A 27,622-nucleotide genomic window follows, 5' to 3' on the forward strand; every position below is an offset into this window, starting at 1 on the left:
AAGGGAAACGCCTCATCCGATACCATCACAAAGGGCACTGGATGTGTGGAACCCGGCAAAGGTCTTGGGGCTGGGAGCGTGCCGCCATCTCGAAGAATTTGCATCCCAATCTGTGACGTTCGCAACACCCGAGAATCCCCAGTACTACCATAGGCACCAACATCAATGGCAACAAATTTGTAATGGGCATCAGCCACCGCCATCAGGACCACTGAAAAATACTTCTTATAATTAAAGAAGCGTGATCCTGATCGTGGTGGCTGCTGAACCCGAACATGTTTACCATCGACTGCACCTATGCAGTTTGGGAAATTGGCCACAGACTGAAAGCCTGCTGCAACCTGCAGCCAAGTCTCCTCGGTTGGGGAAGGCATCACTATAGGCTGCAACTTCTGCCAGATCACGGTACATGTGCACCTCACAATGTTAGAGATGGTAGATTTACCTACTCTAAATTGGAGGTGCAGTGATGTATAGCTCTCTCCTGTGGCCAAAAATCTGCAAAGAAACAAAAAAGAAAATTAGAAATGTCACACAAAAAGGTAATTACAACATGTCACAAGTAAAGCCGCTATAATATGCGTCCAGCACCATTCAATAATGATGGCATTAACACCCAGCACAACACAAAGGGTGTAAAAAATTTAAATAGAAAGCCTGATGGGACTTGTGCACACACGCATGCGAGATATGACCGAGTGTTGCATGGTAATCCCCGGACCTGCTGCATGCACTCCGTTGTGGAGCGTGCGGCTCCATGTATTGGTATGTGGGTGCACACTCCGCTCCAGAGTGCAGGCGGCAGGGCCGGGGATTACCATGCAACACTCGGCCGTATCTCACGTGTGTGTGTGTATGTGTGCCCCCTGTCCAACAGGAGGACTGGGTGGGTTTAATCACACATACTGGACACAGAGACGTGTAAAATAGAGACCTAACTACATTCCCCCCTGAAAAATTGTTACTTACCGCAAGGTGATGAGCAGCCTTTCCTCAGCAGAGATGGACTTCCTCATCACCGTGTCTTGCCGTTTTAAATGGGGTGCCAGGATGGTAAGCAGTCTGTCGAAGGCCGTAATTGGTAGCCGACAAAAAGAGATAAATTTTTCAGGATATCTGAAAAATTAAAAAGAAACACAAAAAAGGGTTACTTCACAAGTATTGCTAGCAAAAAAATGTAAATTAGTCATTCAATATATTTCTACTTACCTCCTCAAATCATTGTACAGCACATAAAAGTGCCCCTTCTCCGTTCGGTCTGCTACAAGCGGGTGCACCCACATTCGTTTCTGCGCACGTCTTCTCTGCCGCAGCCTCTAAAATACAAAAAAATATATATATTTTGTAAACACAACAATGAAAAATATATCCAACATGCCTGGAAAACAATGTGGATTATGTAAGGGTACGTGTCCACATTCAGGAAGGCCCACCCCCTTCTGGGACGCAATGATGCCAGATGTGTTCATTGTACAAATCCAGCATCATCGCACCCCACGCATAGGGCCCTGTTTTATTCCTTGCGGAGCCGCAGCTTCTCAGCAAGGAACACGGACATGCTGTGATCATAAAAGACGCGCAGCATGTCCAGAGTCGCAGGGCTGACGCATGACACACAGTGGACACGTGATTTCATGAAATCCCCTCCACTATGCTGTTACATGTGGACGCTGCATGTTTGGCGCTGCGGCCACACGCAGCGCCAAACACACAGCGTTTCCAGAACGTGGCCATGTACCCATAACCCAATATATAAAACAAACAGACATCTGCTTACCTGACGTTTATGACGATTCAAGATTAGAAGAATCAACCCCAGGATCGCAATCCGGTGTGCGGAGCTGGATCCGCGGGCTGTCATCTGGCCTACTCTCAGCACTCTGCAGAGCGCTGTCATTACAAACACGTCCACTCATTTTGGTGTGTTAAGTTCCAAAATGGAGGATGGAAGAAGAAAAGGGTTGGACAAGGAAATGACATCATTTTTTTTTTTTTTTCCTCCCCACTGCAGTAAACTTTATTTCTGTCAAACACAGACAATCTGCAGACAAAACTGCATCAAAAAACGCACTAAAAAACGCACTAAAAAACGCACCAAAAAACGCACCAAAAACGCACCAAAAACGCACCAAAAAACGCACCTGCGTTTTCTGCAGAGACCTGCAGTTCAGTCAGGAAAAAAAAAGGATGGAAATCCTGAACGTGTGAACACAGCCTAAAACAAGCAATTTTTTTTTGACAGCAGCCAAACATAAAGACCCAATATAAATCTGGTATCGCTGTAATTGCACTGACCCGGAGAATAAAGTCACCTTATCACTTATACCGCAAGAGGAATGGCGTAAAAAAAAAAATAAAACCAATTCTTCACATGATGTTGATATTTTCATTCTGCCTCCCAAATATCGCAGTAAGGCTCAGCGCACATCCTGTGCTCTGTGCTGAGCGCTTACATCGGGGTTTCTGTGTAAATCTCTGAAATACATGATTTAGACAGAACCCCCGGTGGAGGATTCCCTATAATGAGGCAGATGGAGGCACTGTGGATGCTATTGAACCTGTGATCCGGCGGTGTCCGTCTTTTTAGGATTGCATAAAAGTGCCGTCGGCCTCTGTTTTTGTGCACTTCTGAAAAGAAGGACATCGCTGAACAGAGGCCAGATGTAGTTCAGAGTAACTCTACTGCCTCATTAAATTAGTGAATGGATCCCTCAGGGGTTTCATTTGAATCACGTCACTCAGAGATTTAGATGGAAACCCCGAAGTAAGTGGTCAGCATAGAGTGCCGGATAAATGTGATCCCAAACATTATGTAAAATGTTCCCAATAAAAGCTTAAACTCAATCTACAAAAAAAATGCAAGACCCCACTCAGATCTGTCATCTGATAATGGAAATATAGGGGGCTTCCATGTTACTGGTAGCACAAAGGCTCTGGAAAAGCGAAATGGCTCCTCACCCTCCAAAAGAAATTCAGCAAATTCTTCGCTCCAAAATCCAAATCCCCCTTCTCTTCTGAGCCCCACAGTGTACCCAAACAACATATAGTGTCCACATGTTTGGCATTTCTGAAGCAATGAGAGCCCTCCTAACTTACGGGTGTGTGTGTCCAGAAGCACGGGCTGGGCATAACATACAGGTTACTACTGCATACTGGTCATTACAACGGCAGTTTGCAATTTTCACTCTACAACATTTATTGCTGCTTGTTTCTGAAAAAATACCCATGGAGTCAATATCGTCACTACACCTGTAGATGAATTCCCAAAGGGTTATAATTTCCAAAATGGGGTCACTTGAGGGAGAATTCTGCTCTTCTAGCAATTAGGGGCTCTGTATATGGAGTCTGCAAACTGTTCTAGGAAAATCTGCGCAACAGTAGGCAAATAGCTCTCCATTCCTCCTGAGTGTCTCCCTATGGCTAAGTAGTACTGTATAGCAACATATGGGGCATTGCCACGTTCAGTAGAAATTGTGGGACACATTTTGGTGCCATATTTACTCAATTGTGAGAAAATGTAAAATCTGGGGCTAAAACTAAATTTTGGTGGTAAAAATGTAAATTATTTTTTCTTCACTGCCCAGTGGTATAAAATTCTGTGACACACCCATGGAGTCAATATGATCACTGCACCCCTAGATAAATTCGTTGAGAGATGTAGTGTGTAAAATGGGGTCACGTATGGGGGGTTCTGCTGTTCTGGCACATCATGGGCTCTACTAGCGGGCCATATAAGCTTACGGGTGCGAGTGAGACAAAGCACTTCACTCAGATATCATCCGAGTGATGTGCGATATACGCTGACCCAGCAATGGAGGAGATGCAGAAATTCATTTTTTCGCCTCCTCCGCAGCTGTGCTCCGATCCGCTCTGTGCGAGAGGCTCTGAGCACAGACGCATGACACTCGGTTCACGCTCGCAGGAGAGCAGGAGCTGAGGGTCATTAGCATATCACATCTGACGCCATACGCTAGTCTGACCCCAGGCTTTAAAGTAGTATTCCCCCACATATGGGGTATGGGTGTACTCAGAAGAAGAAATTGCACTACAAATTGTATGGTGCATTTTCTCCTGTTAACCCTTATGAAAATGCAAAATTTGCTGCAAAAATAACATTTTTGTGAGGAAAATGTGATTTTATTTTATTTTTTAATTTTCACAGCTCAACCTTATAAACTTCTGTGAAGCACTTGGTGGTTCAAGGTGCTCACCACACATCTAAATACATTCCTTGAAGGGTCTAGTTTCCAAAATGGGGTCAATTGTGGGAGGTTTCCACTGTTTAGGCACATCAGAGGCCTAAGGCTATGTGCACACATTGCAGATTTGCCTGCGGATTTTTCTGCACTAAATCCACAGCTCTTGGAAGAAAACGCAGGTGCATTTTTGGTGCGTTTTTTGGTGCGGTTTTGGTGTGTTTTTTAGTGCGGTTTTCAGTGCGGTTTTCTCTGCAGATTGTCTGCATTTTTTACATAAATAAAGCTTTTGAAACTTGACAAACTTCAGTAACAAAAAAAAAAAAAAGATGTCATTTCCTTGTCCAATAAATGTGCCTCTGCAGATGTCAGTGTGATATCACACACCGTGTGTCCGTTTGCAAAACACAGAGACATGTCTGTGTTTGTGGGAGCGCACGGATCACAAGGACCCATAAAGTAAATGGGTCCATGTAAACACATACCGCACACGGATGCTGTCTGTGTGCCATCCGTGTGCTGTCCGTGTGCATTTTTCCTGTCATAGTGTTAACATTTAAAAAATTGTTGATGTATACGAACACGGAAACACGCACAGCACACAGACACAAAAGCAGACACACGGACATCACACGGATCCCACACACGGGACCCCCCCCCAAAAAAAAAAAAAAAAAGACGTAGGGTCCCCCTATATTTTTTGGCCAGAAAGGCTAGGCAGACAGCTGCGGACCAATATTTGTTGCCAGGGAAGGGGTTAAAATACCCATGGATCTTCCCAGCCCGCTGTCTGCGTAGCCTTTCTGGCTCTCAAATATAGGGAGAGCCCCCCAAAAAAGTGTTGGGGTCCCCCTATATTTTTAGGCCATAAAGGCTACGCAGACAGCTGTGGCCTTAATATTCATGGCCTAGAAAAGGGGCCATGGATATTTGCCCCCCCCCCCGGCTACAAATAGAAGCCCGCAGCCGCCCCAGAAAAGGCGCATCTAAAAGATTCGCCAATTCCGGCACTTAGCCCCTCTCTTCCCACTCCCGTGTAGCGGTGGGATATGGGGTAATGAGGGGTTAATGTCACCTTGCTATTGTAAGGTGGCATTAAGCCCGCTTAATAATGGAGAGGCGTCAATAAGACGCCTATCCATTATTAATCCTATTAAAGGGTTAAAAAAACACAGACAATAGAAAATTTTTTTTTAATGAAATAAAGACACCCACTTTTTGACAAACCCTTTATTTCACGCTCAATCCACCTGAAGACCCTCGCCCTGCAAAAGAAATAAAAAAACAAACCAAATTCATACTCCCTGTCCGCAGAAATCCAACGAGTGTCCCACGACAATCTGCCATGGAGAGCAGACACATCCGGAGATGTGTCTGCTCTCCACGGCTGCAGCAACACACTGACACGAGCTATGGCTCCTGTCGGTGTGTAACTGCGCATGCGCAAGAGTTTACCGGCGTTCATTGACCCTGGTACTCTCGCTTTACGGCAGTGCTGCGTGGGAAAGTTCACACGCAGCTCTAATGCCGTAAATAGAGATGCCGGAGCCACTGAACTCCGGTAAAGTACGCGATACACTGCTAGGAGCTTCGCTCCTGGTAGTGTATCGCCGGAGAGCAAGCGATCGGCGTGGGACACTCGTTATTGGATTCTGCGGACAGGGAGTAGGGATTTGGTTTATTTTTTTTGGATTTTTTCCTAGGGGACCGAGGGCTTCGCATACCTGTATGTGCTGTATGGTGAGTATATACTCTATGTTCTATGTTGTATGTACTGTGTGTAATGTATGTTACGTTTATTGTATGTGTATTGTGTGTGATGTGTTTTGTGTTTTACTGACAATTGTGCTAAGTCACCCGACACAGGGACAACTCTCCCATCCTAATACCGGATGGGAGTAGTAATCCCATACGGCGACTTAGCACAATTGGGTGGCACTATCGTCGCATGGGGACACACACACACAGACAGACGCACACACACAGACTTCACACACATACACAGACACACACACATAGACAGACACACACACATACATACCAGATCGATCAAACGACCGACATCGATCCCCATGCGACGATATGCCTCCATGCTGACGGTCACTTCCGACTACAGGACCACACTCCGCCCACGCACTTCCTCCCACGCACTTCCTCCCGCTGCCCCGCACTTCCAGCTGCAGCGGTTTCTACACCCAAACCGCAGAAAACCCGCAGATAGTTTTTCATCTGCGGGTTTTACTGCGGGTTTGACCCTCACAATGGAGGTCTATGGGTGCAGAACCGCTGCAGTTCCGCACAAAGAAGTGATATGCTGCGGAATGTAAACCACTGCGTTTCTGCGAGGTTTTCCCGCAGCATGTGCACAGCGGATTGCGGTTTCCATAGGTTTACATGTTACTGCAAACGCAATGGAAACTGCAGCGGACCCGCAGCGGCAAAATCGCCGCGGTTCCACGGTAAAAACCCCAACGTGTGAACATGGCCTAAGTCTATGTGCACACGTTGTGGTTTTTACCGCAGAACCGCAGCGTTTCTGCAGCTGCGGGTCCGCAGCAGTTTCCATTGCGTTTACAGTTACATGTAAACCTATAGAAACCGCAATCCGCTGTGCACATGCTACGGGAGAAAAACCGCGCAGAAATGCAGCGGTTTACATTCCGCAGCATGTCACTTCTTTTGTGCAGAATCGCGGCGATTCTGCACACATAGGAATGCATTGATCCACTTACTTCCTGCATGGGGCTGTGCCCACGATGCGGGAAGTAAGCGGATCATGTGTGGATGGTACCCGGGGTGGAGGAGAGGAGACTCTCCTCCAGGCACTGGGAACCATATTTGTGTAAAAAAAAATAAATAATTAAAATAAAAAATAATGATATACTCACCTCTCAGCGCTGCACGCGGCCATCCGGTCTCAGGGTTGCTGTGCGAGCAGGACCTGCGATGACGTCGCGGTCACATGACCGTGACGTCACAAAGGTCCTTCTCGCACAGCATCTTTGGAACCGGATCGCCGCCTGCAGCGCCGAGGAGATCGGGACGTCAGAGGGTGAGTATATAACCATTTTTTTAATTATTTTTAACATTACTATTGATGCTGCATATTGCTGCATATGCAGCATCAATAGTAGGAGTAAACCCGCAGCGGAAACCGCAAAACAAACCGCGATAAATCTGCAGGGATAACCGCAGCGGTTTTGCCCTGCAGATTTATCAAATCCGCTGCGGGAGAACCCGCAGAGGACCCTCCCTACGTGTGCACATAGCCTAAATGGAACATGGTGTCCGCTAATGATTCCAGTAAATTTTACATTCAAAAGTCTAATGGTGCTCCTTCCCTTCCGAGCTTTGCCGTGCGCTCAAACAGTAGATTTCTCCCTCATATGGGGTATCGACCTACTCAGGAGAAGTTGCACTACAAATTGTACTGTGCAATTTCTCGTCTTACCCCTATAAAAATGTAAAATTTGGGGCCAAAATAACATTTTTATGGGGTATCGGCATGCTCGGGAGAAATTACACAACAAAGTTTGGGGGTCCATTTTTTCCTATTACCCTTGTCAAAATAACACATTTTTAATCTGAAGTAAATTTTTTGTGAAAAAAAAAGTTAAATGTTCATTTTTTTATTACACATTTCAAAAATTACTGTGAAGCACCTGAAGGGTTAATAAACTTCTTGAATGTTGTTTTGAGCACTTTTAGGGGTGCAGTTTTTAGAATGGTGTCACTTTGGGGTATTTCCTGTCATATAGATCCCTCTAAGTGACTTCAAATGTGATATGGTCCCTAAAAAACAAAATGGTTTTATAAATTTTGTTGGAAAATTGAAAAATCTCTGATTAACTTTTAACCCTTATAAATTCCTAACAAAAAAATGTTGATTCCAAAATTGTGCTGATGTAAAGTAGACATTTGGGAAATGTTATTTATTTAACTACAGGTTCTTCTCACAAAATTAGAATATTATCAAAAAGTTAATTTATTTCAGTTCTTCAATACAAAAAGTGAAACTCATATATAGAGTCATTACAAACAGAGTGATCTATTTCAAGTGTTTATTTCTGTTAATGTTGATGATTATGGCTTACAGCAAATGAAAACACAAAAGTCATCTCAGATTGGAATAATTTATAACACCAGCTTGAAAAATGATTTTAAAATCCAAAATGTTGGCCTACTGAAATGTATGCTTAGTAAATGCACTATTTACTTGGTCGGAGCTCTTTTTGCATCAATTACTGCATCAATGCGGCGTGGCATGGAGGCGATCAGCCTGTGGCACTGCTGAGGTGTTATGGAAGCCCAGGTTGCTTTGATAGCAGCCTTCAGCTCGTCTGCATTGTTGGGTCTGGTGTCTCTCATCTTCCTCTTGATAATACCACATAGATTCTCCATGGGGTTAAGGTCAGGCGAGTTTGCTGGCCAATTAAACACAGTGATACTTTTGTTTTTAAACCAGGTATTGGTACTTTTGGCAATGTGGACAGGTTCCAAGTCCTGCTGGAGAATGAAATTTCCATCTCCAAATAGGTTGTGGGCAGAGGGAATCATGAAGTGCTCTAAAATTTCCTGGTAGATGGCTGCGCTCACTTTGGTCTTGATAAAACACAGTGGACCTACACCAGCAGATGACATGGCTCCCCAAACCATCACGGATTTTGGAAACTTCACGCTAGACCTCAAGCATCTTGTGTGCCTCTCCACTCTTCCTCCAGACTCTGGGACTTGATTTCCAAATGAAATGAAGATTTACTTTAATCTGAAAACAACACCTTGGACCACTGAGCAACAGTTCAGTTCTTTTTCTCCTTGGCCCAGGTAAGACGCTTCTGGAGTTGTCTATTGTCATGAGTGGCTTGACACAAGGAAAGCGACTCTTGTAGCCCATGTCCTGGATACGTCTGTGTGTGGTGACTCTTGAAGCAATGACTCCAGCATCAGCTCACTCCTTGTGAATCTCCCCCAAATTTTTGAATGGCCTTTTCTTAACAATCCTTTCAAGGCTGCAGTTATCCCGGTTGCTTGTGCACCTTTTTCTACCACACTTTTTCCTTCCACTCAACTTTCCATTAATATGCTTGGATACAGCACACTGTGAACAGCCGGCTTCTTTAGCAATGACCTTTTGTGGCTTACCCTCCTTGTGGAGTGTGTCAGTGACTGCCTTCTGGACATCTGTCAAGTCAGCAGTCTTCCTTCCTCATGATTGTGGAGCCTACTGAAACAGACTAAGGGACCTTTTTAAATGCTTAGGAAACCTTTCAGGTGTTTTTTTTCCTAATTTTTCTAAATTACTGAGATAATGATGTTTGGGTTTTCATTGGCTCTAAAGGCCCCGTCTCACACAGCGACGCTGCAGCGATACAGACAACGATGCTGATCGCTGCAGCGTCGCTGTGTGGTCGCTGGGGAGCTGTCACACAGACAGCTCTCTCCAGCGACCAATGATCAGGGGAACGACTTCGGCATCGTTGAAACTGTCTTCAACGATGCCGAAGTCCCCCTGCAGCACCCGGGTAACCAGGGTAAACATCGGGTTACTAAGCGCAGGGCCGCGCTTAGTAACCCGATGTTTACCCTGGTTACCAGCGTAAATGTAAAAAAAAACAAACACTACATACTAACCATCTGATGTCCATCAGGTCCCTTGGCGTCTGCTTCCTGATCTGACTGAGCCGCCGTACAGTGAGAGCAGAGTGCAGCGGTGACGTCACTGCTGCGCTCTCACTTTACGGCGGCTCAGTCAGAGCAGGAAGCAGACGCCAAGGGACCTGATGGACATCAGATGGTGAGTATGTAGTGTTTGTTTTTTTTTACATTTACGCTGGTAACCAGGGTAAACATCGGGTTACTAAGCGCGGCCCTGCGCTTAGTAACCCGATGTTTACCCTGGTTACCAGTGAAGACATCGCTGGATCGGTGTCACACACACCGATTCAGCGATGTCAGCGGGACCTCAATGACCAAAAAAAGGTCCAGGCCATTCTGACACGACCAGCGATCTCGCAGCAGGGGCCTGATCGCTGGTATGTGTCACACATAGCGAGATCGCTATGGAGGTCGCTGTTGCGTCACAAAACTTGTGACTCAGCAGCGATCTCGCTATGTGAGACGGAGCCTTAAGCCATAATCATCAACATTACCAGAAATAAACACTTGAAATAGATCACTCTGTTTGTAATGACTATATAATACGAGTTTAACTTTTTGTATTGAAGAATTGAAATAAATTAACTTTTTTATGATATTCTAATTTTGAGAGAATCGCCTATATTTTGTGTGATATGTCCCTGTGATTTAAGGGCATGAAAATTCAAAGTTTGAAAATTGCGAAATTTTCCACATTTTGGACAAATTTCTGTTTTTTTTTCACAAACAAACGCACGTTATATCGAAGAGATTTTACCACTATCATGAAGTACAATATGTCATGAAAAAAACCATCTCCGAATCAGTAGGATCTGTTGTAGCGTTCCGGAGTTATTACAATATAAAGTGACAGTGGTCAGAATTGTAAAAATTGTCCTGGTCATTAACGTGCAAACCACCTTCGGGGGTAAAGGGGTTAAGTTTGTATGTTTATGACCCTGTTAATCACTACCAGTGCCGTGATCCCATACTCCATGGGGGTGGAGACAGGTGAATGTTCATTTCTCTTAAGTAGCGGGCACACGTGACCGCCTGCATCCTGCAGCAAGCCAGCGGCTGCTCGGACCCTGTGCGCGCTATTACAGAGAAATGAATATTCACTGCGCAGGAGTTAGCCGCAGCAGCCAGCTCCTTCCTCCTGTGATCTCCTGCGCTGCCGCTCCCCCTCCATTTTCTGGACCCTCACTCAAGTATAAGCCAAGGAGGGCGTTTTTAGCATAAAAAAATGTGCTGAAAAACTCTGCTTATACTTGAATATATGGAAACTTTTTTCTTTAACTTTCTTGTTGTTTCATGTTGTACAAACCATGTTTTTATGATTTTTATGTACACCTGGATGTTCTCCGACAGCTGTCCTGAAGTTTTTATGTCCTAGATGAAGGCTAGCTGTTAGAATCTATCAGAATGTGTTTCCATGGAAATGTATCTAAGTTCTAAATTTAGCAGCTAACAAGTACGATAAATCAAAGCAGCGCACGTTTTCTCATCTACGTTGCACACATAAGCTAGCTCGCTGCCTGAGGGGCTCGCTTCCAATTTAGAGGCGCAGGATTGTAGGACCTCTCCTGCAGGTCAGAAGAATTGAAATAATAGACTTCATTGCCAATAAGCCATCTGGTTATTTAGAGAAATGTGAGCCGATTTTCAGCTCCGTCCTCCTCCCGTAAGAAAGAGATCCTGCTCACTGTCATTCCGTTACCTCAGTCTCTGAATGTTTGGGACAAGAGAAGCAAATTGGCTAATTATTTTACATAATCATCAGACTACGGTATATCAATTAGCAGACACTCGAAAAATGTATAGCCGCCCACAGAATTTAGATAATTGCTTTTCTGTGTCTATTAAAACTATTTTAGAATATGACAAAATATGTATTAGCTGAGGCGATGGTAAAAAGGGCAATATGTTCTCTAATGCACCCTCACATTAGAGAAAAGCTGGTCAAACCCACCCATTCTGCCTGGACCAATGTGTATGGGGGCCTCCCAACTGATGATGGAAGGGTGAAGGATCAGACATCACCCTGGAGATAAGGTGCCACTAACGTGTCTTGTGGGGGCTTCATCTCCACTCCCCACTGAAATCATGCACATTCAACCAAACTATGTGTTTAGATCTAACAAACAGGCAATCCGGGCATGTGTTGTATTTGTCTAGGTCAGTGTTCCCCAACTCCGGTCCTCAAGATTCACCAACAGGTCATGTTTTCAGGATTTCCTCAGTATGGCCCAGGTGATAATTACCTGGATAGGCAAGAATTCCATCGCCTGGGCAATACTAAGGAAATCCTGAATACATGACCTGTTGGTGGCTTTTGAGGACCGGAGTTGGGGAACACTGGTCTAAGGCTGTGTTCACATATTGTGTTTTTTCAGTGTTTTTTTTAATAAATACACACTACTACTTGAATACAGAGTAGAAAGACGAAACAGCAAAATAATTAAAATATTTGTAAGTTTATTGAAAGATGATTAAAAACATGTAAAATACCAAAAATAAGCTATAAGAACCACACATGACAGAGCACACAGACAGGGACTTCTGAAAAAATCAACATACATGTACCAAGCCAGGTATGCTTGGAAAATTAATGCCTTATGAAGAGCGTATTTATGAGCAGATAAATATAATTAACTGTGCTGCCAATTCTATATAACACTTAATTATATGTGCAAAAATTGCTACATGAAGTGCCAATTAATAAATACCTATGTATATACAAAAAATGATAAATGTGGACTTGTAAATGACCTAAAGTGTCCTAGTGCAAATTACATGTATATGTAGCTAGTTGATAATCATAAAGTGCTGGATGCTCAGTGCAAGTGCATAATGTACAAATGTGCCATTACAAAATTATAACAAAATAGATCTAGCATAAAGTGCTAAATGTTCAGTGCAAGGGCATAATATACACAGATCCAGCATAAGGTGCTAAGTGTTCAATGTAAAACACATGCTATACACATGTGTCACCGCAGAGTAGCCACAATAAGGATCCAATCTAAGGTGCTGAGTGCTCAGTGCAAATATATAACGCACAAATGTGCTACTACAGGATTATATCAGCAAGGATCCAGCTTACCCCGTAACACGTAATGTAGCAGAAACATGTAACCATACCTGGCTATAAATAAGCACGGTCCCAGATTATGCGTGTGCTCTCACCCCGACAGCGCCGTTTCGCTAATGCTTCCTCTCTTAGCGAAACGGCGCTGTCGGGGTGAGAGCACACGCATAATCTGGGACCGTGCTTATTTATAGCCAGGTATGGTTACATGTTTCTGCTACATTACGTGTTACGGGGTAAGCTGGATCCTTGCTGATATAATCCTGTAGTAGCACATTTGTGCGTTATATATTTGCACTGAGCACTCAGCACCTTAGATTGGATCCTTATTGTGGCTACTCTGCGGTGACACACGTGTATAGCATGTGTTTTACATTGAACACTTAGCACCTTATGCTGGATCTGTGTATATTATGCCCTTGCACTGAACATTTAGCACTTTATGCTAGATCTATTTTGTTATAATTTTGTAATGGCACATTTGTACATTATGCACTTGCACTGAGCATCCAGCACTTTATGATTATCAACTAGCTACATATACATGTAATTTGCACTAGGACACTTTAGGTCATTTACAAGTCCACATTTATCATTTTTTGTATATACATAGGTATTTATTAATTGGCACTTCATGTAGCAATTTTTGCACATATAATTAAGTGTTATATAGAATTGGCAGCACAGTTAATTATATTTATCTGCTCATAAATACGCTCTTCATAAGGCATTAATTTTCCAAGCATACCTGGCTTGGTACATGTATGTTGATTTTTTCAGAAGTCCCTGTCTGTGTGCTCTGTCATGTGTGGTTCTTATAGCTTATTTTTGGTATTTTACATGTTTTTAATCATCTTTCAATAAACTTACAAATATTTTAATTATTTTGCTGTTTCGTCTTTCTACTCTGTATTCAAGTAGTAGTGTGTATTTATTACAGTATCTGACGTTTTGCCAAAAAATTTTTTTCTAAGACTGTGTTTAATATATAGTGTTTTTTTAATGCAAATTTTCAGCTGCGTTTTACAGTACGAGCAAAGTCTGAGATTTCCGAAATCTCATCCACACAGCTTATTTTTTTGGGTGTCTTCAGTATTTTGTGCAATACCTTTTGTTTTTGCAAAAATGCAGCATGTCACTTCTTTCAGCATTTTTTCAGCGTTGAAAGCAGTGGGTGATGCAGAAAACACTGACAAAACACAGATATCAGTTTTTACTGCTTTTTGGGTGCCAAAACCTGATGAAGTAGAATCACATTTTTTTATGCACTAAACTTCATCAGCATGCACAAGAGACAAATGTACCCTGACAAAAATGCAGGAAAAAACGCACCAGAATCACAACAAAAACTAAGCAAAACCTGCTTTTTTGAAGCAAGTTTCTTACTGCTAAGAAAGCAGGTTTTGCCTGCGGAAAAAAACGCATCAAAAACGCAATGTGTGAACATAGCCTTACAGCCGTGAAACATGCAGCCGCGGGGGCTCAAACATATTTTTCGAGCACTCCGAAGATACTGTTCACACACGAGCATGCTCAGATAACGCCTTGTCCGAGCACGTTCGCTCATCACTAGTTTTAGCCATTGTAAATTATTATTCTAATGTGATGATTGTTTATTGCAGCCGAAAGCAGCACAAAATAAAGGTAAAGCGGAAAAGAAAGTCATCCATCCGTATAGCAGAAAAGCTGCTCAGTTAACGCGAGAAGGCCACAAGCAGGACAGGAAGGAGAAGTAAGTACCCGTACTATAGTCTCTAATTGTTCAGTGCCTAGTCTCCCATCCTCAGGCTGTGTCTATAATCCAGACATTATGGCTGTAAAGTCGCGGGAATACAAAACCTTATCTGGTTCATTGTGATACCTGTGCAAGAAAATGAAGTCATGCAGATTTCTGCTTTATGCTTTCTGCTCCAATTTTTGTAGAACCAAGTAAAAAAAAATGAGATTAGGCAGCACTTTGTCCATGAGCCATAAATGTTCTGATTCTTGCCTCTTACCCCATGTGAGATTTACCAAATTGTAAGAATATTCATTGACTGCCTTTTTCTCTTCTTTAAGGTTGAAGAGTGAGAAAGCCTTAAAGTTAAGCATTCTGCGTAAGTAAAATATACTTTGTGTTATTAGCGACTGTGTAATGCAAGCTGCCCTTTGACCGCAGTGTAAAGGTGTCCACACACCCCTTATTTGTGGTACTTCTATATCCCCATTAAATCCTCAGCACTTTACAGACCTCATCACTGTCCCCATTGGGGCTCACAATCTAAGTTCCCTATCAGTCTGTCTTTGGAGTGTGGGAAGAAACCAGAGAACCCGGAGGAAACCCACGCAAACACGGGGAGAACATAGAAACTCTGTACATGTGTTGTTCTGGGATGTGAACCCAGGACCCCAGCTGAAAGGGTACAGTGCAGACCACCGAGCCACAACAATGGCTGACTGTTAGCCAAATCGTAGCTTCGGACTGCTCCTTCCAGCCTCTATATACGCATGCACTCCCATGCACATGAGCTGGTTGCTTTGGTCTAGCTGATATCCGTGGGTTCATTAGCCATTCATCTATTGTATGGCCACGTAAGGCTGCAAGTAGTGTCTGCAATTTCCAGGCGGCTGCTGATGACGTGAACTGAACTCGTACGTCTGAGCATCACAATCTGTATTCAGACCATGATACTGGACACCTAAATTCTGTTTTAGGATGTACACTGAGCCGTTTAGGAGGGGCATTCATTGCTTTTGCATTTATTTATAATTTAGTCTAAATGCACAAGAGGAAAAAAATCCTACATATAAGTTGCTACTATTGCAAAATTTAGCTTATTTGTTTATTTTTTTTTCTAGTTCTTTATTTTTTAGTCTTCCTAGGAGCGTGAACCTGTTTAATAGCTTGCACTATTTTGAATTATATAAGAAAATGAACAGACGGTGCTTCATGGGAGTGCAAAAATGGTGGCAGCAGCATTGGTAAACATTTAGCATACAGCGCTAACTAACAAGCATTGAAATACCACTGTCAGAGATTGACCATGACAATTAAACGCTGAAATGACAACAATCAGACCAAGCTGTTGTCCTTGCTGATAGGTTCAGCTTTTCCCTACAGCTGCATCTGATGGACGACATACGAGGACATCTATCATTGGGAAAGAGTACATAGGATCTCTACAAAAAAGTTATAATTATTGTTTAACTTGCTTTTCCTTTTTCGTAAAACCCTGTTCCCAGGCGCAGTTTTGTTTAAAAAAAAAAAAAAAAAAAAAGTGCTTTACTCAGCCACCCTGGGTCTAGTGCTGAGTCTCCGTTACGGCCTCAGTGTCATTGTCTGCAGTGCTCACGTCTTGTGACCAGTGCTGCAGCCCATCAGTGCTGGTTGGTGCCGTCTGCACAGGCAGAGCTGCCAGACTCACTGACTACAAAGCTGTTGAGGTGACAGCGGCACTGCAGACAATAACAGATGCTGGGGCAGTGACAGGCTCAGAGCTGGACCCAGGGAGAGTATGTAAAGCGCAGTTTATTATCTTTAGCACAAACTGAGCCTTAGGGCGGGGTTTTCTTAAAATGGAAAACCCCTTTAATTGACAAACACTTTTACAACCACACAAATACTTCCATGTGTAACAGTCTTACAAGAGCAAGGAAGCATATGCCAAATAAAATTAAATAATATTTATTGAAACAAATATAAATATAGGGTTTTTTTTTTTTACAGAAAAATTACATTTAAAGGAGATATAATTGCAAAATATACTGCCTGTGTGGGAGGTATACCAATCCTAAGGGTACCGTCACACTCAGCAACTTTCCAACGATCACGACCAGCGATACGACCTGGCCGTGATCGTTGGTAAGTCCTTGTGTGGTCGTTGGAGAGCTGTCACACAGACAGCTCTCCAGCGACCAACGATGCCGAAGTCCCCGGGTAACCAGGGTAAACATCGGGTTACTAAGCGCAGGGCCGCACTTAGTAACCCGATGTTTACCCTGGTTACCATTGTAAATGTAAAAAAAACCCCACATACTCACATTCCGGTGCCTGTCACGTCCCCGGCGTCCGCTTCCCTGCACTCCTCCTGCATCCTGTGTAAGCGCGGCCGTAAAGCAGAGCTGTGACGTCACCGCTGTGCTCTGATGTACGGCCGGCCGGCGCTGACACAGGATGCAGGAGGAGTGCAGGGAAGCGGACGCCGGGGACGTGACAGGCACCGGAATGTGAGTATGTGGGGGTTTTTTTACATTTACAATGGTAACCAGGGTAAACATCGGGTTACTAAGCGTGGCCCTGCGCTTAGTAACCCGATATTTACCCTGGTTACCAGTGAAGACATCGCTGCATCGGCGTCACACACGCCGATGCAGCGATGTCAGCGGGAGATCCAGCGACGAAATAAAGTTTCAAACGATCTGCTACAACGTACGATTCTCAGCGGGGTCCCTGATCGCAGTAGCGTGTCAGACACAGCGATATCGTAACTATATCGCTGGAACATCACGGATCGTGCCGTCGTAGCAACCAAAGTGCCACTGTGAGACGGTACCCTAAGAGATCAGTGTCATGGTTTAGGAAAATAAACAGAACCTCTTAGGGTACCGTCTCACAGTGGCACTTTTGTTGCTACGACGGTACGATCCGTGACGTTCCAGCGATATCCATACGATATCGCTGTGTCTGACACGCAGCAGCGATCAGGGACCCCGCTGAGAATCGTACGTCGTAGCAGATCGTTTGGAACTTTCTTTCGTCGCTGGATCTCCCGCTGTCATCGCTGGATCGGTGTGTGTGACACCGATCCAGCGATGTGTTCGCTTGTAACCAGGGTAAACATCGGGTTACTAAGCGCAGGGCCGCGCTTAGTAACCCGATGTTTACCCTGGTTACCATCGTAAATGTAAAAAAAAAAAAAGTACATACTCACATTCCGGTGTCCGTCAGGTCCCTAGCCGTCTGCTTCCCGCACTGACTGACTGCCGGCCGGAAAGTAAAAGCAGAGCACAGTGGTGACGTCACCGCTGTGCTCTGCTTTCACTTTACGGCCGGCACTCAGTCAGTGCGGGAAGCAGACGGCAAGGGACCTGACGGACACCGGAATGTGAGTATGTACGTTTTTTTTTTTTTTACATTTACGATGGTAACCAGGGTAAACATCGGGTTACTAAGCGCGGCCCTGCGCTTAGTAACCCGATGTTTACCCTGGTTACCCGGGGACTTCGGCATCGTTGGTCGCTGGAGAGCTGTCTGTGTGACAGCTCTCCAGCGACCACACAACGACTTACCAACGATCACGGCCAGGTCGTATCGCTGGTCGTGATCGTTGGTAAATCGTTTTGTGTAACGGTACCCTTAGATTGTACACGAAGAAGATCATACATAAATAGTGAAAAAAATCCTGTGTTCAGATAGTGTCAGTTGGAACTCACAAGTGCTAAAGTATTAAAATTGGTCTTGTATAACCATAGGCTAAGGTAGCTAAATGGGGCCAAAGGCTTCTTCAACTCTCGCTTCTTAAAACTCAGTGTAGACAAAACCGAACTCATCATCTTTCCCCCATCTCGCGTATCCCCCCTACCTGATCTATCTATTATGGTAAACGGCATCACACTTTCTCCCGCACCTGAAATCCGCTGCCTCGGGGTAACTCTCGATTCTGCCCTGTCCTTCAAACCGCACGTCCAAACCCTTGCCACCTCCTGTCGCCTCCAACTCAAAAATATTGCCAGAATCCGTCCCTTCCTCAGCCCGCAATCTACTAAAACTCTTGTGCATGCCCTCATCATCTCCCGCCTCGATTACTGCAACACCCTCCTCTGTGGCCTCCCCGCTAACTCCCTTGCACCACTCCAGTCTGTCCTCAACTCTGCTGTTCGGCTAATCCACCTCTCTCTACTCGCTACTCCCCTGCTTCACACCTCTGCAAATCCCTCCACTGGCTCCCAATTCCCCAACGAATCCAGTTCAAACTACTAACACTGATCTACAAAGCCATCCACAACCTGTCCCCTCCCTATATCTCTGAACTAATCTCCCAATATCTTCCCTCACGTAATCTTCGATCCTCCCAAGACCTCCTTCTCTCCTCCACACTTATTCGTTCCTCACACAACCGCCTCCAAGATTTCTCCCGAATATCCCCCATCCTCTGGAATTCCACGCCTCAACACGTCCGATTATCCACCACCCTCGGATCCTTCAGACGGAACCTGAAAACCCATCTCTTCAGGAAAGCCTACAGCCTATAATAACCATTCTGCCGCCTCACCAACCGCCCGAGCTGCCGCCATGTCACCTGCCGCCATGTCACCGACCACCCGAGCTGCCGCCATGTCACCGACCACCCGAGCTGCCGCCACCTCACCGACCACCCTAGCTGCCACCACGACCACCCGAGCTGCTGCCACGACCACCCGAGCTGCCGCCTCACCACCACCAGTGCTGCAGCACACCAACCTCCTGTCTCTTCCCCACTATCCCGAAGAATGTAAGTCCGCAAGGACAGGGTCCTCTCCCCTCTGTACCAGTCTGTCACTGTAAATTTGTTTACTGTTAACGATATCTATAACCCTGTATGTAACCCCTTTTCACATGTACAGCGCCATGGCATTAATGGTGCTATATAAATAAATAATAATAATAATAATAATAATAATAATAAAAAGGCTTCTATAAGTGTGCAATAGAATGTGAGGGTGCCATACAGACACTATAATACTAAGGGTTAATTAGCACAGAGGAGACAACCTAGCAGCTGTCAATAGACTTAAGTAAACCAGAGATGGGCCTAACAGTTGGATTAGGTGCTAAATCACACAGCTAAATTGTTAAAGTGCTTGAATAGTGCTAAACTATGTATGTGTCCACAGGGACCAAAAGTGGTAAAATACAGTGCCAACAGCAAATGCACACTAAAAGGCACAGTGGCCACTGATCAAATAGCTGATAGACAGAAAGTATAAAGGTACCGTCACACTCAGCGACGCTGCAGCGATATAGACAACGAGCCGATCGCTGCAGCGTCGCTGTTTAGGTCGCTGTAGAGACGTCAAACACAGCAGCTCCAGAACGATGCAGGAGCGATCCTGTGACGTAACGGTGACTCACTTATCGTTCTCACAGGTCGTTAGCTCCATGTAAAACATTGCTGGCATCGTTGCTTTTGCTGTCAAACATGACGATACACGCCGACCTGACGACCAAATAAAGTTCTGGACTTCTAGCCCCGACCAGCGATATCACAGCGGGATCCAGATCGCTGCTGCGTGTCAAACACAACGAGATCGCTAACCAGGACGCTGCAACGTCACGGATTGTTGTCGTTCTCGTTGTAAAGTTGCTGAGTGTGAAGGTACCTTTAGTGCATAGGCTGGATAGGGTTTCACTACCTGGCTGTGCAGTTCTGAGCCCCAACGCGCGTTTTGCTTGTTGCTTCTTCCTGGGGGGTTATGTAAGTTGTGCTCACAGATTCCCTTTAAATGTGTCTGTTCTGTCAACCACCAGCAATGTGAAATGTGACTCATGGGCGAATGTCACTGGTTCTGGAAACCAAGTCGGCCTTTTATTTCTAATCTTTTCTGAAGTTCAGATTGTATTGGTCTCGGTGACATGAGCTTCCCCTTCTGTCTCTGACGACACGTCAAGCCTTACATCTAACCGTGATCTGTCCACAAGGAGGGAGAAGGATAAAGCAAGCAGGAGCCGAGAGCAGTCACATAGGAGTACTGCACATCAATACAAATTCAGGAACTCTGGGCATGGAGCAGTGATACTAACGCTCAGCTGTGCTAAAACCAATTGCTGAAATACTGATTGCTGATATTCGGGCAACAATTATAGAATGGAAGGGAAGAATATCGTTAAAACTGTAGGAACCTTCACACACCATCGAGATGTCGCCACAGATGAATAAATGTGTGTTGAGTTACTTAATGACCATGGCTGTTTTAATTTCACGTAGGTGAAAAACTGGAATGGTTTCAAAGTCATCTTGATCCTAACCAGGCTGAGTACAGTAAAAAGGAAGCATGCGAGCTGATCGAGAGGTAGGAAATCCGGCATTACACCCAGTACATCCAATTGACAGCTGGTTTGTTATTAAAGGGAACCTGTCAGCAGGATTGTGCACAGTAACCTACAGACAGTGTCAGGTCGGCGCCGGTATACTGATTACAATGATACCTTGGTTGTTGTTTAATGTTTATTTTCAGTTTTGAGTTAATGACATGCTCGTGCCCCGGGGCGGCCTGTTGGGGGTCTTCGTGTGGTGCTCTGATTAGATATTCATACTGCATACTGCTGACAGGTCACTGACCCTTAGTTTACATAATGAATACCTGTACATAATGAAGAAAAAACAAAAAACCCATCTGCAGGCAGGTACCAGCCGTAGCCAGCATAATCGCATGCTTAGTGTCCAGTTAATAAGTATTATTGTTGTTATTGAGCAAGTGTAAAAATAGCTACTCCACAAAAAAAAGTCCACTCTCGGGTCAGTCATCTGTTATCAGTACTATTGTGCAGGCGCCAGTGGCGCCATCTTACTGGACAAGAAAAAAAATAAATTTCCTCCTCCAAGATGGCGCCACCCGCGCCTGTACAATAGCAGATCTCGGAGATCTCTATGCAGGTGAATTGAGCGGAGCAACGCACGTCTAGTCAGAATGTGGCTGGAAGAGTGCATATTGCATACTTGCAGTCACAAGTGGGTTGAGAGCTGGCTCAGGGATAGGAAACAGAGGGTGGTTATTAATGGAGCACACTCGGACTGGGTCGCGGTTAGCAGTGGGGTACCACAGGGGTCAGTATTGGGCCCTCTTCTTTTTAACATATTTATTAATGACCTTGTAGGGGGCATTTAGAGTAGAATTTCAATATTTGCAGATGACACTAAACTCTGCAGGGTAATCAAGACAGAGGAGGACAATTTTGTATTACAGGATGATTTATGTAAACTAGAAGCTTGGGCTGATAAATGGCAAATGAGCTTTAATGGGGATAAATGTAAGGTCATGCACTTGGGTAGAAGTAATAAGATGTATAACTATGTGCTTAATTCTAAAACTCTGGGTAAAACTGTCAATGAAAAGGACCTGGGTGTATGGGTGGATGACAAACTCATATTCAGTGGCCAGTGTCAGGCAGCTGCTACTAAGGCAAATAAAATAATGGGATGCATTAAAAGAGGCATAGATGCTCATAAGGAGAACATAATTTTACCTCTATACAAGTCACTAGTGCGACCACACTTAGAATACTGTGCACAGTTCTGGTCTCCGGTGTATAAGAAAGACATAGCTGAACTAGAGCGGGTGCAGAGAAGAGTGACCAAGGTTATTAGAGGACTGGGGGGTCTGCAACACCAAGATAGGTTATTACACTTGGGGCTATTTAGTTTGGAAAAACGAAGGCTAAGGGGTGATCTTATGTTAATGTATAAATATATGAGGGGACAGTACAAAGACCTTTCTGATGATCTTTTTAATCATAGACCAGTGACAGGGACAAGGGGGCATCCTCTACGTCTGGAGGAAAGAAGGTTTAAGCATAATAACAGACGCGGGTTCTTTACTGTAATAGCAGTGAGACTATGGAACTCTCTGCCGCATGATGTTGTAATGAGTGATTCATTACTTAAATTTAAGAGGGGACTGGATGCCTTTCTGGAAAAGTATAATGTTACAGGGTATATACACTAGATTCCTTGATAGGGTGTTGATCCAGGGAACTAGTCTGATTGCCGTATGTGGAGTCGGGAAGGAATTTTTTTCCCCATGGTGGAGCTTACTCTTACCACATGGGTTTTTTTTGCCTTCCCCTGGATCAACATGTTAGGGCATGTTAGGTTAGGCTATGGGTTGAACTAGATGGACTGAAAGTCTTCCTTCAACCTTAATAACTATGTAACTATGTAACTATGTAACATGACTGCCCGCAGCGGAGAAGCCACAGAGGTCAGGTTCGATTATTGTGAGTGAAGGTGCTGAATGACATGAACCTCTTTTTTGCAACTTCTGGATGCATCATATCTGTAGACTCACGAATTTAAAGATAAACTTCAGATAAAAATGACGTCATTGCTGAAGTTGCTCGGCTCTTCTGATCCTGCTGAGCCAATCAGTAACGTATACTAGACCAGATTTGCTGATATCATTGTTTGTGCTGTTAAAATGACTGATATTCTGGTCGTCATCTTTGTAATTTTCGTTGCATTTTCAGCTATTTACATCGGTTCGATACTGAGCTGGAACAAATTGAATTGCATAACAGCATCAAAGGTAGACAAGCGAGACAGCATGGCTCCCGGGAGACCGTCATTAAACAGACCATGGAGCGCGAAAGAAGGCTGTACAGTGGATATGGGATGGGTAATAATTTTGCTTTATTCCTCTGATTTATTTTCATTTTCCTTCCTTAGTAGGGCCATTCTGTCTTACGAGTTTTATAGTGCCCATAGTTCCATTGCTTGAACAGATGCAGTCTCCAAATATTCTCATTCTGCGAAACCATCCAGAGCTCCATAATAGTAACTTTTCTTTATTGCACATCCCAGAAGACATGAGTCAACACATTTTTTGTCTTCTCCGCATGCAAAAGATGAAAGGCAATATTTTATATGGTGTGTTTGCTGCATAATGCCACCGCATACAATAGTCTAAATATAAGTTCTGCCAGAGGGTTGATGACTACCGGCTGGATCCTGGCCCTCACAATGACAGCAGCGGTTTGGACTTGAGACAAATGAAACATTCCAGTTCCCTATAGTGCGCCCGTATCATCCGGACAGCAGACACAGGAATTTGGCATTATTGTATAGTAACAATTGGCTGCTGTTGACAGTTTAAATCATTGTAGATCTGAACTAAGGTTGAAATCAAATTGTCTTGTCCTTGTTTCCCTCGTCCTGAAGTCATTCTAGGCATTCAATTGCCTGTGCAACCCATCAAGATAGAAAAAAAAGAATGTGCTATGGGAGAGAGTATAGTGTAAAGGTGGGAGAGAGGGGGTCCCTACTGGACTCAAAGTATAAGCTGACAGTTGTGTATACTGTCTGAGGGGTGAGATTGGGGGAGGCACTTACATTTGCAGGTAGCACTTTAGATAAAATATAACTGCAAATTACATTTTCTTATCTCCACTAAATGTAAATAGATAAGGGAAATACTAGAAGATAAGGTAAAATTACAATTACATCATATGAGTGTAAAACAACAAAATGCTGATCCAGAGAAAGGAAAACAAGAAACCTGATAAATGTCAACTAAACTCGTGTAAGGCCATGTTCACACGTTCAGTATTTTTCGCTTTTTTTTTTGCGTTTTTTCGCTATAAAAACACGAAAAAAACGCTTACATATGCCTCCCATTATTTTAAGTGTATTCCGCATTTCTTGTGCAAATGTTGCATTTTTTTCCGCGAAAAAATCGCATCGCGGAAAAAAAAGCAACATGTTCATTAAATTTGCGGAATTGCGGGGATTCCGCACACCTAGGAGTGCATTGATCTGCTTACTTTCCGCACGGGGCTGTGCCCACCATGCGGGAAGTAAGCGGATCATGTGCGGTTGGTACCCAGGGTGGAGGAGAGGAGACTCTCCTCCACGGACTGGGCACCATATAATTGGTAAAAAAAAAAGAATTAAAATAAAAAATAGTCATATACTCACCTTCGATGGCCCCCGGAGTCTTCCCGCCTCAGCGGTGCATGCTGCCGCTTCCGTTCCTATAGATGGTGTGTGTGAAGGACCTGCGATGACCGCGATGACGTCGCGGTCACGTGACCGCGACGTCATCGAAGAACCTGCACACACCATCTATAGGAACGGACGCCGCTGAGGAGATCGGCTGTCTGCAGAGGGTGAGTATAACCATTTTTTATTTTTTTAATATTTTTAACATGATATCTTTTACTATTGATGCTGCATAAGCAGCATCTATAGTAAAAAGTTGGTCACACTTGTCAAACAGTATGTTTGACAAGTGTGACCAACCTGTCAGTCAGAAAACTTTAGCATTCTGCAAGCTAATTTCGCTTGCAAAATGCTAAAAAAAAAACATGCGAAAAAAACAGGAAAAAAAACGCAAAAAAAAAAAAAATGCGGATTTCTTGAAGAATATTTCCGGTTTTCTTCAGGAAATTTCTGCAAGAAATCCTGACGTGTGCACATACCCTAAAGGCAAAAAGACAACTATTGATATTCTATGTTTATCAGAAAGACAGCCAGAATCATTCAGTAATGGTAGTCTGTCAGTCCAAACTTCCAGTATAAACTAGGCATGCAGCCTTGTAGGGTATAGAGCCCTTACAAAAAATAGCACCTTTTAGTGTTCTAATTGCGTCTTCTATTTTGCAGAAACTAGAGTTTAATCACATATGCTAATCAGGTTCTTAGTGCACTGTGGGTGTGGCTAGTGCACTTTTTCCACCACTGGTTTGTTATTCTCCCTCCTCCCTCACTAGTGATTGACAGAGCTGGTTTGGTTAAGCATTCCGTCTGCACACAAGTGTCTCTCCAGGTCAACAATGGCTGTCAATCACCAGAGTTGGGGTACGTGGAACTATGCTCTGAGCCTCTTGGCCACACCCGGGGTGCACAGAACACTCTAATTAGTATGTCTGATTAAACTTCCATTTCAGCAGAATGGAGGCAGCGATTAGAAAGGCCATTGTTCTCTATACCCTACAAGGCTGTGTGCCTAGTTTATACCGACTTTATTCTCTATGCTTTTTGAAGTTTAACCACTTCCTCTTTAGGAGAACACAAAGATTGTAGTTCTTCTGAATAAGAATTGTAATACTTTGGAATACCTAGGATAAACTGCGCTGTCAATATCTTTGTTTGATTCTGACTCCTTGATCTGATGTGCTCCAGCTGTGCAGATCACCCGTTATTAACCTACTCCTTATATGACCACTTTAAATCCATCAACCCGAGAGGTTGCAGCAGCTGGGACATTTTTTTGATTCTTTTTTACACTTGTGTCTCACACAACTAGCTCACGTCATCAGAACCACCTCTGATCAGCAAGTGAGCGGTGACGTCAGTAAAGTTACCGCAGCTCACATCCCGAGAAATTTCTCACGCTGCAAACAGTGATGTCAGTAAAGTTACCGTTGTTCATCAGGTCTGACCTGTGATAATCTTACTGATGTCAGCCTTCTTCTCGGCAACCAGATTCACATGCTACTTGGCATGGCTGAGATGGAGCTGGGACTGCCCACTCTGGAAAAGCTTGTTGATTGGCTGCGCTGCAGCCTTTTTACAAGATTTGTTCGGGCTGCCGAAACCTGAACAGTAACGAGGACTTCCATGAGAAGTCATGTTCGGGGGTCTGTGCATGCCCACTGTTTCCGGTACGGACCTCAAACTTTACCTTTAGGGTTCGCTCACTACTAGTGTTAAGCCGTATGCAGGAAACTGATGCGATCCCGTGAATCTAAATGTAATTATTAACCATTTCAGTCATTAAATCCAACTTGTGCCAATTCCGAAACATTGTAGATCTGATGTCAACACAGCAGAGTCCCTCCATATGAAAAATGCCTAAATCTCTTATCTTTTTTGGCACAATATAATATTTGCATCATAAAGAAAAGCAAAGAGGAGATTTACAAAGCCAAAGGCACTAGGTTTCTGGCTCAACCGAAGCCATGAAACTATTGTACATATGTTGCATAAAATTAGATATCTTTTCCAGACACTCTTTCAATCTCATTAGATGGTGTTTAGAACAGAGGAGCGGTTTATAAATTATCAATATGCTCCAAATTGTTGCCCTAGAATAATGACATACCAGCCAAGGAGCTGATCTAAGGCTGAATTTAGACTTCTGTGTGCGGACAGTGATGTACACACTGGCTGTTTGGTCTCTCCACCCGTCTATTTGGTCTATATGCCTATGAGGCTATTTTAGTTCGGACTGGGAGACCACGACATGGACCATGTTTCATGGACATGCGAGTTCAGCCTTGGTAAGAGAAAAGTGTTTAACAATGTCTGTCTAGTAGGGTGCGCCATTATACAACATAAGCCACTGCCAGATCTACCTTTTTGACTAATTTTAAGGCAATGTTTATTAACATTGACAGTGCCAAATTTTTCCTTACAGTAATTTTTTTACAGATTTTCTCCTACTCTATTTTTCATGTACGTTATGATTAGCCTGCTTTCAGTATTATTGATCAAGGTATTATGCCAGATTAAACATTCTTTTATACAGTGGCACGTAAAAGCTTGGGCACCTCTTGTCAAAATTACTGTTAATATGATCACTTAAGCAAGTTAAGGATGAAATTATCTCTAAAAGGCCTAAGGTTAAAAATGACACATTTTGTCTATATTTTAGGCAAAAAAATTTTTTTTTACATTTTACAAATTGCTAAAGTTTGGGCACCCTACATGGTTAGTACCTAGTAGCACCCCTTTTTGAAAGTATCACAGCTGGTAAACACTTTTTTGAGACCAGCCAAGAGCCTTTCAATTATTTTTGAGGGATTTGCATCTATTCTCACGTGCAGTTCTTTGAGATTCCCGGATCATCTTGCATTAACTGCTATTTTGAGGTCTAGCCACAGATTTTCAATGATGTTCAGATCGGGACTGTGAGGGTCATTGTAAAACCTTCAGTTTCTGGATGTTGACATGTGTTTAAGATCATTATCCAGTCATAGAAGCCATCCTCTTTTGAACTTAAGCTTGTTTACAGATGGTGTTATGTG

At 43.8% G+C, this 27,622-nt stretch overlaps 1 protein-coding gene across 1 annotated transcript in view; it reads left to right on the forward strand.

Annotated features, from left to right (window-relative positions):
* The window catches only part of TMA16 (translation machinery associated 16 homolog), an 89,672-nt gene that overhangs the window by 26,519 nt on the left and 35,531 nt on the right, over positions 1–27,622 (forward strand). Inside the window, exons 2-5 of the mRNA XM_077279449.1 lie at positions 14,544–14,653; positions 14,980–15,017; positions 20,865–20,949; positions 23,123–23,271. Coding sequence (XP_077135564.1) covers positions 14,544–14,653; positions 14,980–15,017; positions 20,865–20,949; positions 23,123–23,271 — 382 coding nt within the window. The remainder of the gene's footprint in view (positions 1–14,543; positions 14,654–14,979; positions 15,018–20,864; positions 20,950–23,122; positions 23,272–27,622) is intronic.

Source organism: Ranitomeya variabilis, chromosome 1 (genome assembly GCF_051348905.1).
Source record: "Ranitomeya variabilis isolate aRanVar5 chromosome 1, aRanVar5.hap1, whole genome shotgun sequence".
Lineage (NCBI taxonomy): Eukaryota > Metazoa > Chordata > Amphibia > Anura > Dendrobatidae > Ranitomeya > Ranitomeya variabilis.